Source organism: Gadus chalcogrammus, chromosome 18 (assembly GCF_026213295.1).
Source record: "Gadus chalcogrammus isolate NIFS_2021 chromosome 18, NIFS_Gcha_1.0, whole genome shotgun sequence".
In the NCBI taxonomy this organism is placed as follows: Eukaryota; Metazoa; Chordata; class Actinopteri; order Gadiformes; family Gadidae; genus Gadus; species Gadus chalcogrammus.
In genome coordinates, this window is record NC_079429.1 from 19,857,313 (window position 1) to 19,869,870 (window position 12,558).

The 12,558-nt window shown below is 45.3% G+C and overlaps 1 protein-coding gene across 1 annotated transcript in view; it reads left to right on the forward strand.

Annotated features, from left to right (window-relative positions):
- The first annotated feature begins 1,177 nt into the window (after nt 1-1,177).
- The window catches only part of LOC130371063 (protein shisa-8-like), a 41,851-nt gene continuing 30,470 nt past the window's right edge, over nt 1,178-12,558 (forward strand). Inside the window, exons 1-2 of the mRNA XM_056576691.1 lie at nt 1,178-1,477; nt 11,312-11,910. Coding sequence (XP_056432666.1) covers nt 1,178-1,477; nt 11,312-11,910 — 899 coding nt within the window. The remainder of the gene's footprint in view (nt 1,478-11,311; nt 11,911-12,558) is intronic.

Here is a 12,558-nt window from a genome sequence, read left to right on the forward strand (position 1 = left end):
TCCCTCCGGTCGGTCAAGGCGAGAATCTCTCAGGGAGTCAGGCGTGGGACGTTGCCAGCCTGCAACTCCAGTTCGCCGACGTCTTTCCCCCCTGCCCGGTCGCACCCTGTTAATTACTCATGACATCGAGACGCAGCCCGGATTAACGGTGCGGACACGCCCGTACAGGCTTCCCGTTCACAAACAAGGCGTGGTACGGCGCGAATTGGCATTCATGTTAGAGTTGGGTGTGGTCGAGGAGTCTCACAGTGACTGGTGCAGTCCCGTCGTACTTGTGGGGAAGCCGGACGGTTCTGTGTGGACTACCGTAGGGAGAACGCGGTGTCGAAGTTCGACGCCTAGCCAATGCCTCGGATCGACAAGCTCCGAGGCAATAGAGCAATAGGTGGCTTGGCATGACCACCTATTGCACGACTCTGGACTGCAAGAAGGGCTATTGGCAGATTCTGCTGACTCCAGCAGCCCGGGAAAAAACGGCTCCACTCCGCTCGGTCTATATCAATTCAAGGTACTTGTGTTCAGGTTGTTAGGGGGCCCCGGCCACGTTTCAGCGGCTGATGGACCGTTTGTTATGGCCCCACGCGGCGTATGCGGCTGCCTACATCGATTACATCGTCATCTATGGTGAGACGTGGGGGCAGCATATGCGGCAGGTGGCGGCCGTCCTTCAGACGGGCGGGGCTCATGGCCAACCCGAGGAAGTGCGTGATCGGGCGGAGGGAGATCCAGTATCTTGGGTACCACCTGGGGGGGGGGGGAAGGTCCGGCCGCAGGTCGCTAAGACCGCGGCAGTCGCCGCGTCCCCTCGGCAGTCGCCGCGTCCCCTCGGCCCAGGACCAAGAAGGTGGTGAGGCGGTTCTTGGGGCTGGCAGGGTACTACCGTCAGTTTGTGCCGCACTTCTTGGACCTGGCCAGCCCCTTGACCGACCTCACCCGTAAGAGGGCCCCAGATACAGTCCAGTGGTCGGAGCCAGGTCAGGTGTCGTTTGAGGCTATTAAAACAGCCCTCTGTGGGAAGTCGGTCCTGTGTGCTCCTAACTTTGATCTCCCTTTTTCCATGCAGACGGACGCGTCGGATAGGGGGTTGGGCGCGGTCCTGACCCAGCAGGTGGAGGGGGTCGACCGGCTGGTGCTGTACCTGAGCTGAAAACGATCAGACCTGGAGGGTCGGTACAGCATGGTGGAGAAGGAGTGTCTCGCCATCCGATGGGCGGTCGGCGCCCTTCGTTACTACCTGCTGGGTTGCATGTTCACCGTCTATTCCGACCACGCCCCCCTCCATTGGCTCCACCGCATGAAGGATGTCAACGCGAGGATTACCCGGTGGTACCGCGTGTTGCAGCCCTTCAACTTCCGGGTCGTGCACAGGCCTGGGGCGCAGATGGCCGTGGCGGACTTCCTCTCCCGTTCCGGGGGAGGGGGGGGGGAGGGAGTTGGCAGCCGGATGTGCCCCCGGCCTCTGTCGGGCGGTGGGGGTGTGTGGGGGACGTGCAGCGTCTGGCCTGCAGGGGGAGTATGGGCAGGTTGGGAGCACACCGGATCGGCTGGGGGGATTGGGCCTCATTGCGGGCATCTGCTCGCAATCAGGCCAATCAGGGAGTGTGTATATATGGGCCTGCTTTGTTTTGTAGTAGGGAACCGGGAGCAGAGAGAGAGCAATCTGCAATCCCAGCAGAGATCGCAGATCGCGGAGCGATGAACGCGAGGACTCTCCCGGACTTTGTTGATGCTTCTGCTTTGCTTTTCATTTAAATAAACATGCTCCCAGTGAGGGATGACGAACTTGGTCTCGGCGGGCTCACTGATCCTGCTACAAGTTATTATAGCTTTTATATTATACTGACATGTTAATAATATAATAGTAACTATCCAGATTAAATTGACTAGATATGTTTTTTTATTTCCTCCTACCCCTAGTCGAGCATATGGAAAGTGTGACTTAGCCTCAATTGGCCCCTGTAGATCACCTCAACTTGCTCACACACGTCTGGAAACTGTCTGACATCACAGAGAGATAGGGTCGGTTGGTTAACAGTAGAGAATGTTTTCTGTACTCAGTGCGTGTGAGCGCGTGTGTGTGTGTGTGTGTGTGTGTTTGTGTGTGTGTGTGTGTGTGTGCGTGTGTGTCCAGTTCCTGTATGCCATGTTCTCTTATTTAAGCCTTTAGGGCATCATTGCCCTCTTTGTCGTTCTTCGTTCTGATTGGCTGGCAGTGGGCGGGCGACCGCAGATAGACAGTCCACTAGTCATTCAATTAACAGTCCCCTCTCTCCCGCTGTCTCTTAAGTTCCCTCTCTCTACCTCTCTCTACCTGTCTTCATTGCTGTCAATCTCGGATAGTTGTGATAATGGCTTTTGAGTATGAAGAATTATGTATAAAGTAATTCATTTAAAAAGTCCATGTAATCTTAAATAAATAATTGTTCTTTAATCACTTTCAATAAAAACCTGTTCTAGACTATAGATTAGATACATTTTCAATGTCTATGTTACTTAAAGAGGAAAGATGTGAATTCAAGAATGATATTACTGTGGTAAACAATCGACTATCACAGAGAAACAGCAGGCAAAAATGTCTTCAAAATGCAGTCTTATTTAATATATTTGAAACATATTTTGAAATATACTCTTATTATTATCGTCTTCTGAACCAATACTTGGTTTGATTAGTAAAGCCACCGCCACAACTGGAAAGGTCTTAATCCAAAACAATCTTAAAGTAAAGTCGTAAAGAACCACTATGAACCCAGGTGTACAGAAGCAAACATAATCAGGTACAATTAACACGTAGTTAACATTTTAACTACATCAGCATTAGCACTGAACCTATTCTTCTACACTGAATATTTTCCATTCTAATTAAGAAAAAATTTACTAATGGATAACTGAATTTTACGAACCAAATTATCCCCAAAGACATAAAACACACCAACCCTGCGTTTACACCTGTGCACATATACATGATCATCTCATAAATCACACAGCCACACACATATTGCATTTACAGGTTCATCTTTACACAAAGTAGTATACACACACACACACACACACACACACACACACACACATGCACACACACACGCGCGCGTGGCCACCTAAAGGGACACGTGTTCATTGGTAACGAATTGTCTTGCCAGGGCTAAAGCTCGCTCAGTTTAAACCTTTTGGACGACCAATACCGACAGATTACAAGCACAACACTGACACTGATGCTGTTGAAGCCAATGTTTCTCAGTGTACTCATAATGGAACTGTGCTACACAAGAATCAATGTAGAACTTAACTGCACAATATGAAACATTGACACCAAGCGTTTACAAAGGTTACTGCAGTTCAGATTCATACTGGAGAGAGTTGTCTCCATCCTCCTCCCCACACTCAAAGCTCACAGCAGTGGTCAGGTTGAGGACACTAAACCAACACAACAGTGCAACAGTATAAGCCTATTTTGGTCTGGTAGCTTCTTGCAGAATCTCAGTTGATCCAGTTTTCCTGCCTCCAAGACTTCAGCACACATGTGCCAATCGGTTTCATATCTGGTGAATCCTAACACACAGGCCAAAAGCAAAACAAGTTCACAGGAGAAAATACTGGATGTAGCACTACTGTCGAAGAAAATAGTATTTTCACTTGCATGTCTACCTAATAGCTGATGACATATAGGGCCCTATTTTAACGGTCTGAAGCGCAATTGAGAAGAGCAAAACAGAAGTAGCTTTGTGGGCGGGGCTCTGCCGCTGTTGCTATTATACTGGCGGATAAATTAATCTTGCGCCCGACGCAAATCTAAAAAGGGTTGCCCTGAAGTAGCCTAATTACCCGTAGGTGTGGTTTGGGCGTAACGTGCAATAAACCAATGAGAGTGCCATCTCCCATCCCCTTTAAGAGCCATGAGCGCATTTGAACCTGACAAGCTGATATTTTGACGCGTTTACAGTCTCCGATGAGACAGATGCATGACCAAATGAATTTCAAACTTCAAATTTGATATGGCCAAATAATATGCCCTAATTCACAAATGGAACAGCGTTTTCTTCTACAACTTCCGAAATACTGAGTCGTCATTTAAATTGTGGCAAAGAAAACTTAACACACATATGATATTCAATTTCAATTAAATTAAATTTGTATAGCCCTTAATCACCATTCCAGTCTCAAAGGGCTTAACAGGCCAAATATGTATGACACCCCCCTTTACCCATGCCCCCACACGGGCAAGAAAAAACTCCCTTGAAATCAGCAAGGAAGAAATCTTGAGAAGAAACGCATAGTAGGGGTTCCCTTCTTCCAGGGATGGTCAGGAGTGCAATGGGTACCACAATTGACATACAGGTAAATACATGCAAATCATATTAAAATGGTGATGGGGTTCTGGCCGGTTATCCATGAGGAGAGTCCAGGAATCCAGTCCAGTACCCGCAACACGCTACAACAGACAGAATAGTGAATTAGAAAGGAAAAGTACATAGTGGGAATGTATAATGTAATAACAATAGCACAAGCAAACAGAGTGGTCTTCACTTCGCATCTGTCGTTTTCACACTCCTATGTTCCAAATGCAAGATTGTAGAGGTGCGTTTTGAGCTTTCCTTTGAATATGCGTTCCTCTGGCCGCAACTGTGGATCTATTTAATGATATGCGGCAATAAATGAATGCACATCGTTTCTTACCATAGTTGTATACATTATCGTTATCGACTTATGTTCCTAAGATTCATGTGTCCCCCCGTTAATGTTCATTGCCATGGACTGTATTATGCGTTACGTGTTTAGTTTGCGTGTGTTTAAGCAGATGGACGCACACAGGCGCGCGCCTGCATTCATTCATTCTTTTTAAGACTCCCTCATGATGTTTTCTCACGATCAAATACTCATCAATCCTTAAAGTTATGGGCTTGTACACGATGTCTGTGTGAAAAAATATGTGTTTGCTGTACACCGTTTGCAGATGCATTGATTTAAATAGCCTACAACTTATTACCGCTGTATCAGCTGTTCTTTCACAAATAATTTAGCCTAACCAACGTTATCATTTACCCTAAAACGAGATTTTGTTTTGGAAGGCTGGGATATAGCCTACTTGGCTCGAGTTTATCATTGTTACTATTATTATTTTAACGCATGGCATAGCCTACTACTTTGTTCCTTCATGCAGCCCCTATGGAAAAAATGCTGCAGTTCCGACCTGCCATGGTACCTTGGTACGTCAAAATAGCAACAGCAACTGCGCTATCCGCTAGTACACTTAGACCAGGTATTTGTCGGTCAGTTGCGCAACTGCTTTATCGATCTGTAATATTACCATGTATCCTTTGCACCGGAACACGCCTCTGCTTTTCGCCGAGATGTCTCTTAGGGCGCAAATTAAGTGGCGCAGGCTTGCTGCGGGGGAAATTCGGCTTTGCGCCGGGTGCAAGATAGGGCCCATAGTCATTTTATGATTTGGTAACACCAATCTGATAATCATTCTTTATTTGTGTAATGCTTTATTATTGTTTATTTCATTTTTTTGTTACTTTTATTTTGTGCACCATAACATTTATCCAAAACTTGTTAACTTAGTTTAATGATGAAAATGTCCTTAAGATTTTGTCAGATATCTGTAATATATTATGCATAAAATGTAGTCATATATTAATGACCCATTAACTAAAATAGCATTTAGTATGGCGTATATAAAATGGTCTGCCGTACACAAAATGTAGTCAGCAGGACCCTGTTGATACAGTGTGATGTCGACCAACAAGCCGGGTTCTAATATTGAGCAAGCTATTTCAATGTCAAAACGATGGCAAAATATTTTAAAAAGCTTGACCTTAGATGAAGAACCTGTTGGTAATTAATTTAATAACCATGAATAGACAGTAAGGAGGTATTATTCTTTGCTGTTCCTTAGATTTCTTAAGTTGACTCTGTTCCTGGCTAGATGGTAGAGCTCATCACCATTCCAGAGTTGTGTTTTGAGGTTGTCATGTCGAGAGATATTCGAGTCTCACACTGTGTGTACTGAGTTGATCTTTTGTGATGATAACACCATGATACCTTGTCCCAAAGTGAATTATAAAAAAATGATACAAAAATGTTAATGTTGGGAAGGGGTGGGACACCTCATGTCCTTCTCTCCTTCCTCCTAGGGATGCAGGCCTGGTTGGTTGGCTCCTGATGCCCAGTGGACCCATGTTTCATAGTGCTGTTCCTCCTGGGCTTAGCCCACTAGTAGTTGATGCATTCCTCGGTTCTCTGTCTCTTCCTCTCCTGTCAGAGCAGCTGATTCCTCTTGATCTGCTCCCTGTCATCTCTGGTAATCTTTAAATTCACCAGGGCACTGTCATGGCCCGTGGCGGCTACAGAACATATTAGAAAACATGTTCCACCAAACAACATCCTGAGGGATTCAAAGACATGCGTTTCATTACAGAATAAGCAGAAATGATTGAGAAGTATTGAGGTCTGTAAAGCTCCTGGCCCTGCTTCTCTCTCGTGTAGACCCTGACAATCTTCTTGAGACCGCGCTCCTTGACTATGTCATTCAGCCTGCAAACCTCGTTCAGAGGATTTGTGTTCGGCTTTCTTCACAGGTTTGGCCTCATCTTCCTTGGCTATATCCATCCATTTTCTGTTGTGGATCAGGGTCCCTCTCTCCCCTCCAGTTTCAGTCATCAAAGCAGTGTTGGTGTCCCTTGAAATTGAATTAACACCAACGTTTTTTTCAGTGTTTAGAGTGTTTATGGTGTTGAGATACTCTCAAAACCCATGAAACGTCTATTTTTGTATGGCCGGGCTAAACTTCAATGAAGTTTAAATCAATGAATCAAGTTCAAATCACTGAATAATAACAAAAAAAAAACAGTCAAATTCACAGTTTGGATCTACAAGTCTGTGTGCTAGAAAGATGATTTGGGTTATCTATACATTAAATAAAAAGAGATTTTTTATAGGTCACTGTTGACATGACCTTTGAACTTACAATGCCATCCAGAGTGGTTTCCTGCCCTCTTTCCATGGTAGCTCAGGTTTCCACCGCGACTCCCAGATACCATGCTGCAGCACACATCACTCGATACGCCCTGATCATTGGGTGATTTATTCATTGATCAGCTGCCTGTTTGAAGTGTGTGTGTGTGTGTGTGTGTGTGTGTGTGTGTGTGTGTGTGTGTGTGTGTGTGTGTGTGTGTGTGTGTGTGTGTGTGTGTGTGTGTGTGTGTGTGTGTGTGTGTGTTTTTGTGTGTTTGGGGGTGTATGTGTTTGTGTATTTGGTGGTGTGTGTGTGTGTGAGTGTAGGAGGTTTTACATATTCTCCAAGGTCATGATAAGTGTATTCATATTTCGGTTGTTTCAAAGGTCATGTAGTGCTTTGTAAAGTAAATGCTGTCTATTCCAAGGAAGTTCCTGATACGACCAGCATCAAAGACTCCTAGATCATCTCATCAAACCCTCTGGAGGTGGATTTATCTTTCTCTCTCTCTCTCTTCTGTCTCATTCCCTTACTTTTAAATTTGTTCTTTCTTTCTTTCATTTTTTATCTCTGCTCCATCAATTGTATTGTATCAATGCTACACTACCATGCAAATACAAAAGTTTAGGCTATTAAATAGAAACATTAAGACAGTCTTCATTTACACTACAAGACACACCTGTGTCCCTCTGCAGCAATTCACACACATGTGAATTGTGTATACAAAGAAAAATGTGTTTGTGTCTGCGTGTATGTGTATGCGTGTGTGTTTCTCCCAAACAAAAGTAATGTCCATAATATTCAAAATCGTACACATATGCATGTCTGATCAACACACATACAAAGAGCAGGCATGCATACAGACCATCTCTCTCCCGCTGTCCCTCTCTGAATGAGTTTTAGTGCCCCTTGGCCAAGCCTGTGACCCAGGGACCATTAAAGGAACAGTCTGTATCGGACTGCCATCATCGGTCAGGTCTGCTTTGAAGAGAGGGGGAGAGAGAGAGAGAGAGAGAGAGATAAGTGACTGGAAAAGCTCCAGTGATATTTGTTTGTGGGTTGTTTTCGTAATGAGAAACCCAAGAGAACATAATTGAATTACAATAATTCATTATTTAGGTTTGAGGTACTACATATAATTATTTGAGTGCTGCATGCAGCGCTCAACTACTATTCTTCTTATGTTTTATTCTTTCTTTCTTTATTATTCTCTACAAACTTTGGGACCCTACTCCTTCCACAAATGTTCACCTAGGACTCCATTCCAATATTGAAATGTTCAGTTTGCTTAGAATCCCACGCTTCTTTTCCATTTTTAATAGGAATAGAAACGTGATTTAAATTGCTAAGATATTATTATTAAAACTATCTTTTACACATCATGCTACACAACGATATGCCATATGAAAGCTGAGACTCAAAGGAGTCCAACAGTATTAGCGTCATATTGTGAGCTTATTTTGATTAACTATATGTGAAGGAATAAGGTCATTAACTTTTCCAAGTTACCACACACACACACGCCCTGCCTATCAGAACAGCTATATGGAGGATGCGCCTCTGTGGCTCACCGGGTAGCGCGCACCATTAAGGCTTGCTGCTGCTCCTCCCCTTTGATCCTCCCCTTTATCCCATACCTTCATGTCTATCTCACTCTTATAAAGCATACAAATTCAAAAATAAAATAAAGAACAGCTCAGCTGTTCTTTTTTCTATCTCAAAATATTCAAACTTGATCAGATTAGCAATTTGTTTAACTCTTGACTTTATTTGTTTCCAGACATTTCTTTTTTTTAAATGGTGTGCTTGTTTATATTGTTTACTCCATTTAGACTATTCACAGACTAATCAATTCTTGTAGGGCTCGAGCCCCCAGAATGATAATCGTATGTTCTTTAGAACATATTAATATCATTAATATAAGCAAGATCGCAGGTCACACTCAGGATGAGGAATGACCTCTGACAAGTGATTAATTAATTAATTGTTTCAAATAAACCTGCCTTATTAAATCAATGAGCTGGGTGTTTTGCTTTCACGAATAGGCTGTGTCACTACCAAATCTTTCTTTCTTTGTTTCTTTGGCTCCATTCCATCCTCCCTTCCCTCGACTCATTGTCTCAGATATTTTGTTGTCCCCTGCGTTCATCTCCTATTTGTATTGTTTCTTTACAGAATTCTGCTTTCTTTCTGTCCATCTCTCCTCTCTAACCCGCTCTTTCGCACTACACTTCTTTTCTCTCTTTATTTTTGTTGCCATCCAGTCTGGCAATCTATTTCTCTCGATTCATCTCACAGCCTTTTTTTGTCTCGTATTCAAGCTGGCTCTTCCTTGGTATCTGACTCCTTCTCTCTCCCTCTCTCTCTCCCTCTTCCTCCCTCCGTCTCACCATCTCTCTCACTCTCTCTCGCTCTCTCTCTCTCTCTTCCTGCCCTGACTCTCTTTTTCTGTTCTCCTGCCCTACATTTATCCTCCTTCCTCTTCTACTACATTCAATTCAATTTTCTCGTCTTGTCGATACACAACTCTGCAGACCTTGAGTCTAAGCTGGGGACACCAGGAGGAATTCTTGTAGCTTATAATTCACTTTAAATCTCCCATTCAGTCCGTAGCTCATGACAAGCTTTGGTAATTCTCTCTCTCTCTCTCTCTCTCTGTTCCTTCATTTTAGTAGCCATGTTCCCTTCATCAAGCTCAAAGTAAAAAGTAAATAGATGTGCCTCGCTCTGTCTACCAAACTTTTATTGTTCTCTCTCTCTTCCTATCTATGGTGCATTTGGGAGGTGGGAAGGATAGTGGAGGGGGTGGGGGGAGAGAGTGGATGGAGGAGAAGAGAGGGGGATTGGAGAGGGCAGAGGAGGGGAGGAGATTGCAAGGCAGGGAAGTGTCATTAGAGTCTGAACTGTTGCGTGTGACGGAGAGCTCTTTGTGCTGCGGACGCTCTCTACATCTTTCTGGCTACCTCTCATTATCACTAACATCCCCTCGCCACACACACACACACACACACACACACACACACACACACACACACACACACACACACACACACACACACACACACACACACACACACACACACACACACACACACACACACACACTCACACACACATTCCCTCGATGTGAGGACAGAGAGTAACGTTGCTGGGACTTGCTGCCTCGTTGTGAGGATTCAAAGCTTCCTGGTGGGATTATATCTGATGTATTGGACTGACTCAGTTTCACTGGGAAAATAGAACAGGTCTGGAAGTCTGGAGACGAAGTGAACAGAAAAAAAGGGAACACAAGAAAGGAAAAAGTGAGGAAAAAGAAGAGAGAAAAAGGATAAACTACTTTTTGTGAGGTCTTGTGTGTCAGCAAAGATGGAGAACACATGAGAGAGAGAAAGAAAAAAAGAGAAGGATTAGAGAGGGATCGCAGAGGAGGTGAAAAGGAAAAGACAAACCATGCAGCCCAGTAAAGTTTGAGCTTCATTCTAAAGACGACTTTTAAACCCAGAAGATCTGGTCCAGAACCAGGAGGAGTTCTGACTGAAGACTACGTTCAGAAGGAGGTGAACAAGAGGTGAGAGGTTGGGAGTGGGGTTTAGAAAATGCTATTTAGAGTTGAACATTAACGTTTTCTGAGTTGTCCTAGTCAAGTACACACAAAATGTAGATAGATTAATGTCTAATGAGAAGTTAAACAAAAGGTTTTGTATTAAATTAACTCTTCTTCAGATTTTCATAACATTGAAACAAGCATAGGAATATTTGCTGGAGTGGGCATTGTGGGCAGGTTTAGCGGTCCAGAGTGACCTAGTTAAGCTGTCCCCTGCTCTCTTTCCATTATTGATGGTCTGCATTTGCTGGATCAATGCAGTTCCGTTTTATTCCAAATCCCAGCTGAAATCAATGATGTTTGGTCTGAGCAACCTACCACCTAATCGATGTTGGGTGATTTATGAACGATAATATTCACAACTCAGCTCCATTGTAAATGAGAACCTCAAAAGCAGAAAATAGCCGTTATAACAAGACTGAATGATAATTTTCTCATTAGTAGGATGGATTTCAGCCCTGACGTAACATAGATAAGATAGAGAGCTATGAGGAAGGATCTTTGAAAGGCAGTGGTAATATGAAAAGACAACCTTACAATGAACATAGTATGTAATGTTCAGTGACGCTAATGTTTCCAGTTTCCCTTAATCCAGGCTCTCTGTCGTAGCTCCAGGTCAAACGCCAGCAATGGCCCCTCACATCAGAGCCCCCCTCGTGGCCATCAGCAACCCCCGCTGGCTCCTCCTCCTCCTCCCTGTCAACGCCCTGCTCCTCCTCCTCCTCATCCCCCTGGACCCCGCCCTGGCTCAGGACCTCTCAGTCGTGACCACCCCCGTCAGCGACGACAACAATGGCGAGCTGCTTTCGCCGCCGTCGCCCACCAATCAGATGCCGGCGCCCAGCGTCTTCGCGGTGGGAAGCGACGCCCCCTCGCCGGAGACGGGCCTCTCCACGCCCGCCAGCGGTGGCGACGGGGACGACGAGGACCTCCCGCCGTCTGGCGGCACCCGTTGCCAAGGTTACTACGACGTGATGGGCCAGTGGGACCCGCCCTTCAACTGCAACGCGGGCGTCTTCCTGTACTGCTGCGGGACGTGCTTCTACCGCTTCTGCTGCCAATTCCGCCAGCAGCGGCTGGACCAGAGCATCTGCTCCAACTACGACACGCCCATCTGGGCCAACACCGGCAAACCGGTGGCCGCCGTGACCGAGGGCCAGGGCGGCCAGGACAGCGACCGCACCCACCTCATCGTGTACATCATCTGCGGCGTGGTGGCCGTCATGGTGCTGGTGGGCATCTTCACCAAGCTGGGCCTGGAGAAGAGCCGGGGGGCCGGGGGGGGCGCAGGCGGAGCAGCAGGAGGAGCAGGAGGGATGGGGTACGCCCACCATGACCTAAGCAACACCAGGTGAGTGTAACGGGGATTGACAATGTGTGTGTCTGTGTGTGTGTGTGGGTTTGCGTGTGTGAAAGGTATTTGTGTTTCTTACTCAATGTTAGTGCATGTCTGTTTACTAATTACACTCCTCTGGGTATTATGGGTGTGATTGTGTGTGCGTGTTGGTGTGGCATAGTTTTGCTTTGATTTATTTTGTATTTGTGTGTATGAGTGTGCATGCATGCGTGTGTTTGCATCAAATTGCCGTGGGCATCTTTTGTGTGTGTGTCCAAGGCATTACTTGTTCAATGTTGGTGCATGTCTGTTTACTAACTTTTGCAACTGAGATGTGAATTGTCCTAAATAACACTACTGTGTTGGATGTGCGTCTACGTGGATGTGTTTAAATGCCAGGGTGTGTATGCGTGCATGCCTGTTGAACGCGTCTCGATCAATGTTTGTCACACAACACCAGCTAACCACCGTTGATTCCTCCTCTGATCGCTCTAAAGGAGTTCATTCTATTCAGATAACTGAGAAACCCAACTGGGCATTGGAAACCAATTGCACTGCAGGAAACAAAGTCCCACATTGTCTTTGCCTTCATGTTTTATACTGTATAACAAGGCTAAATTTGGTCGAGTCCTCCTGAGGTCCAACAGAGCTTCAGGTTTTGAC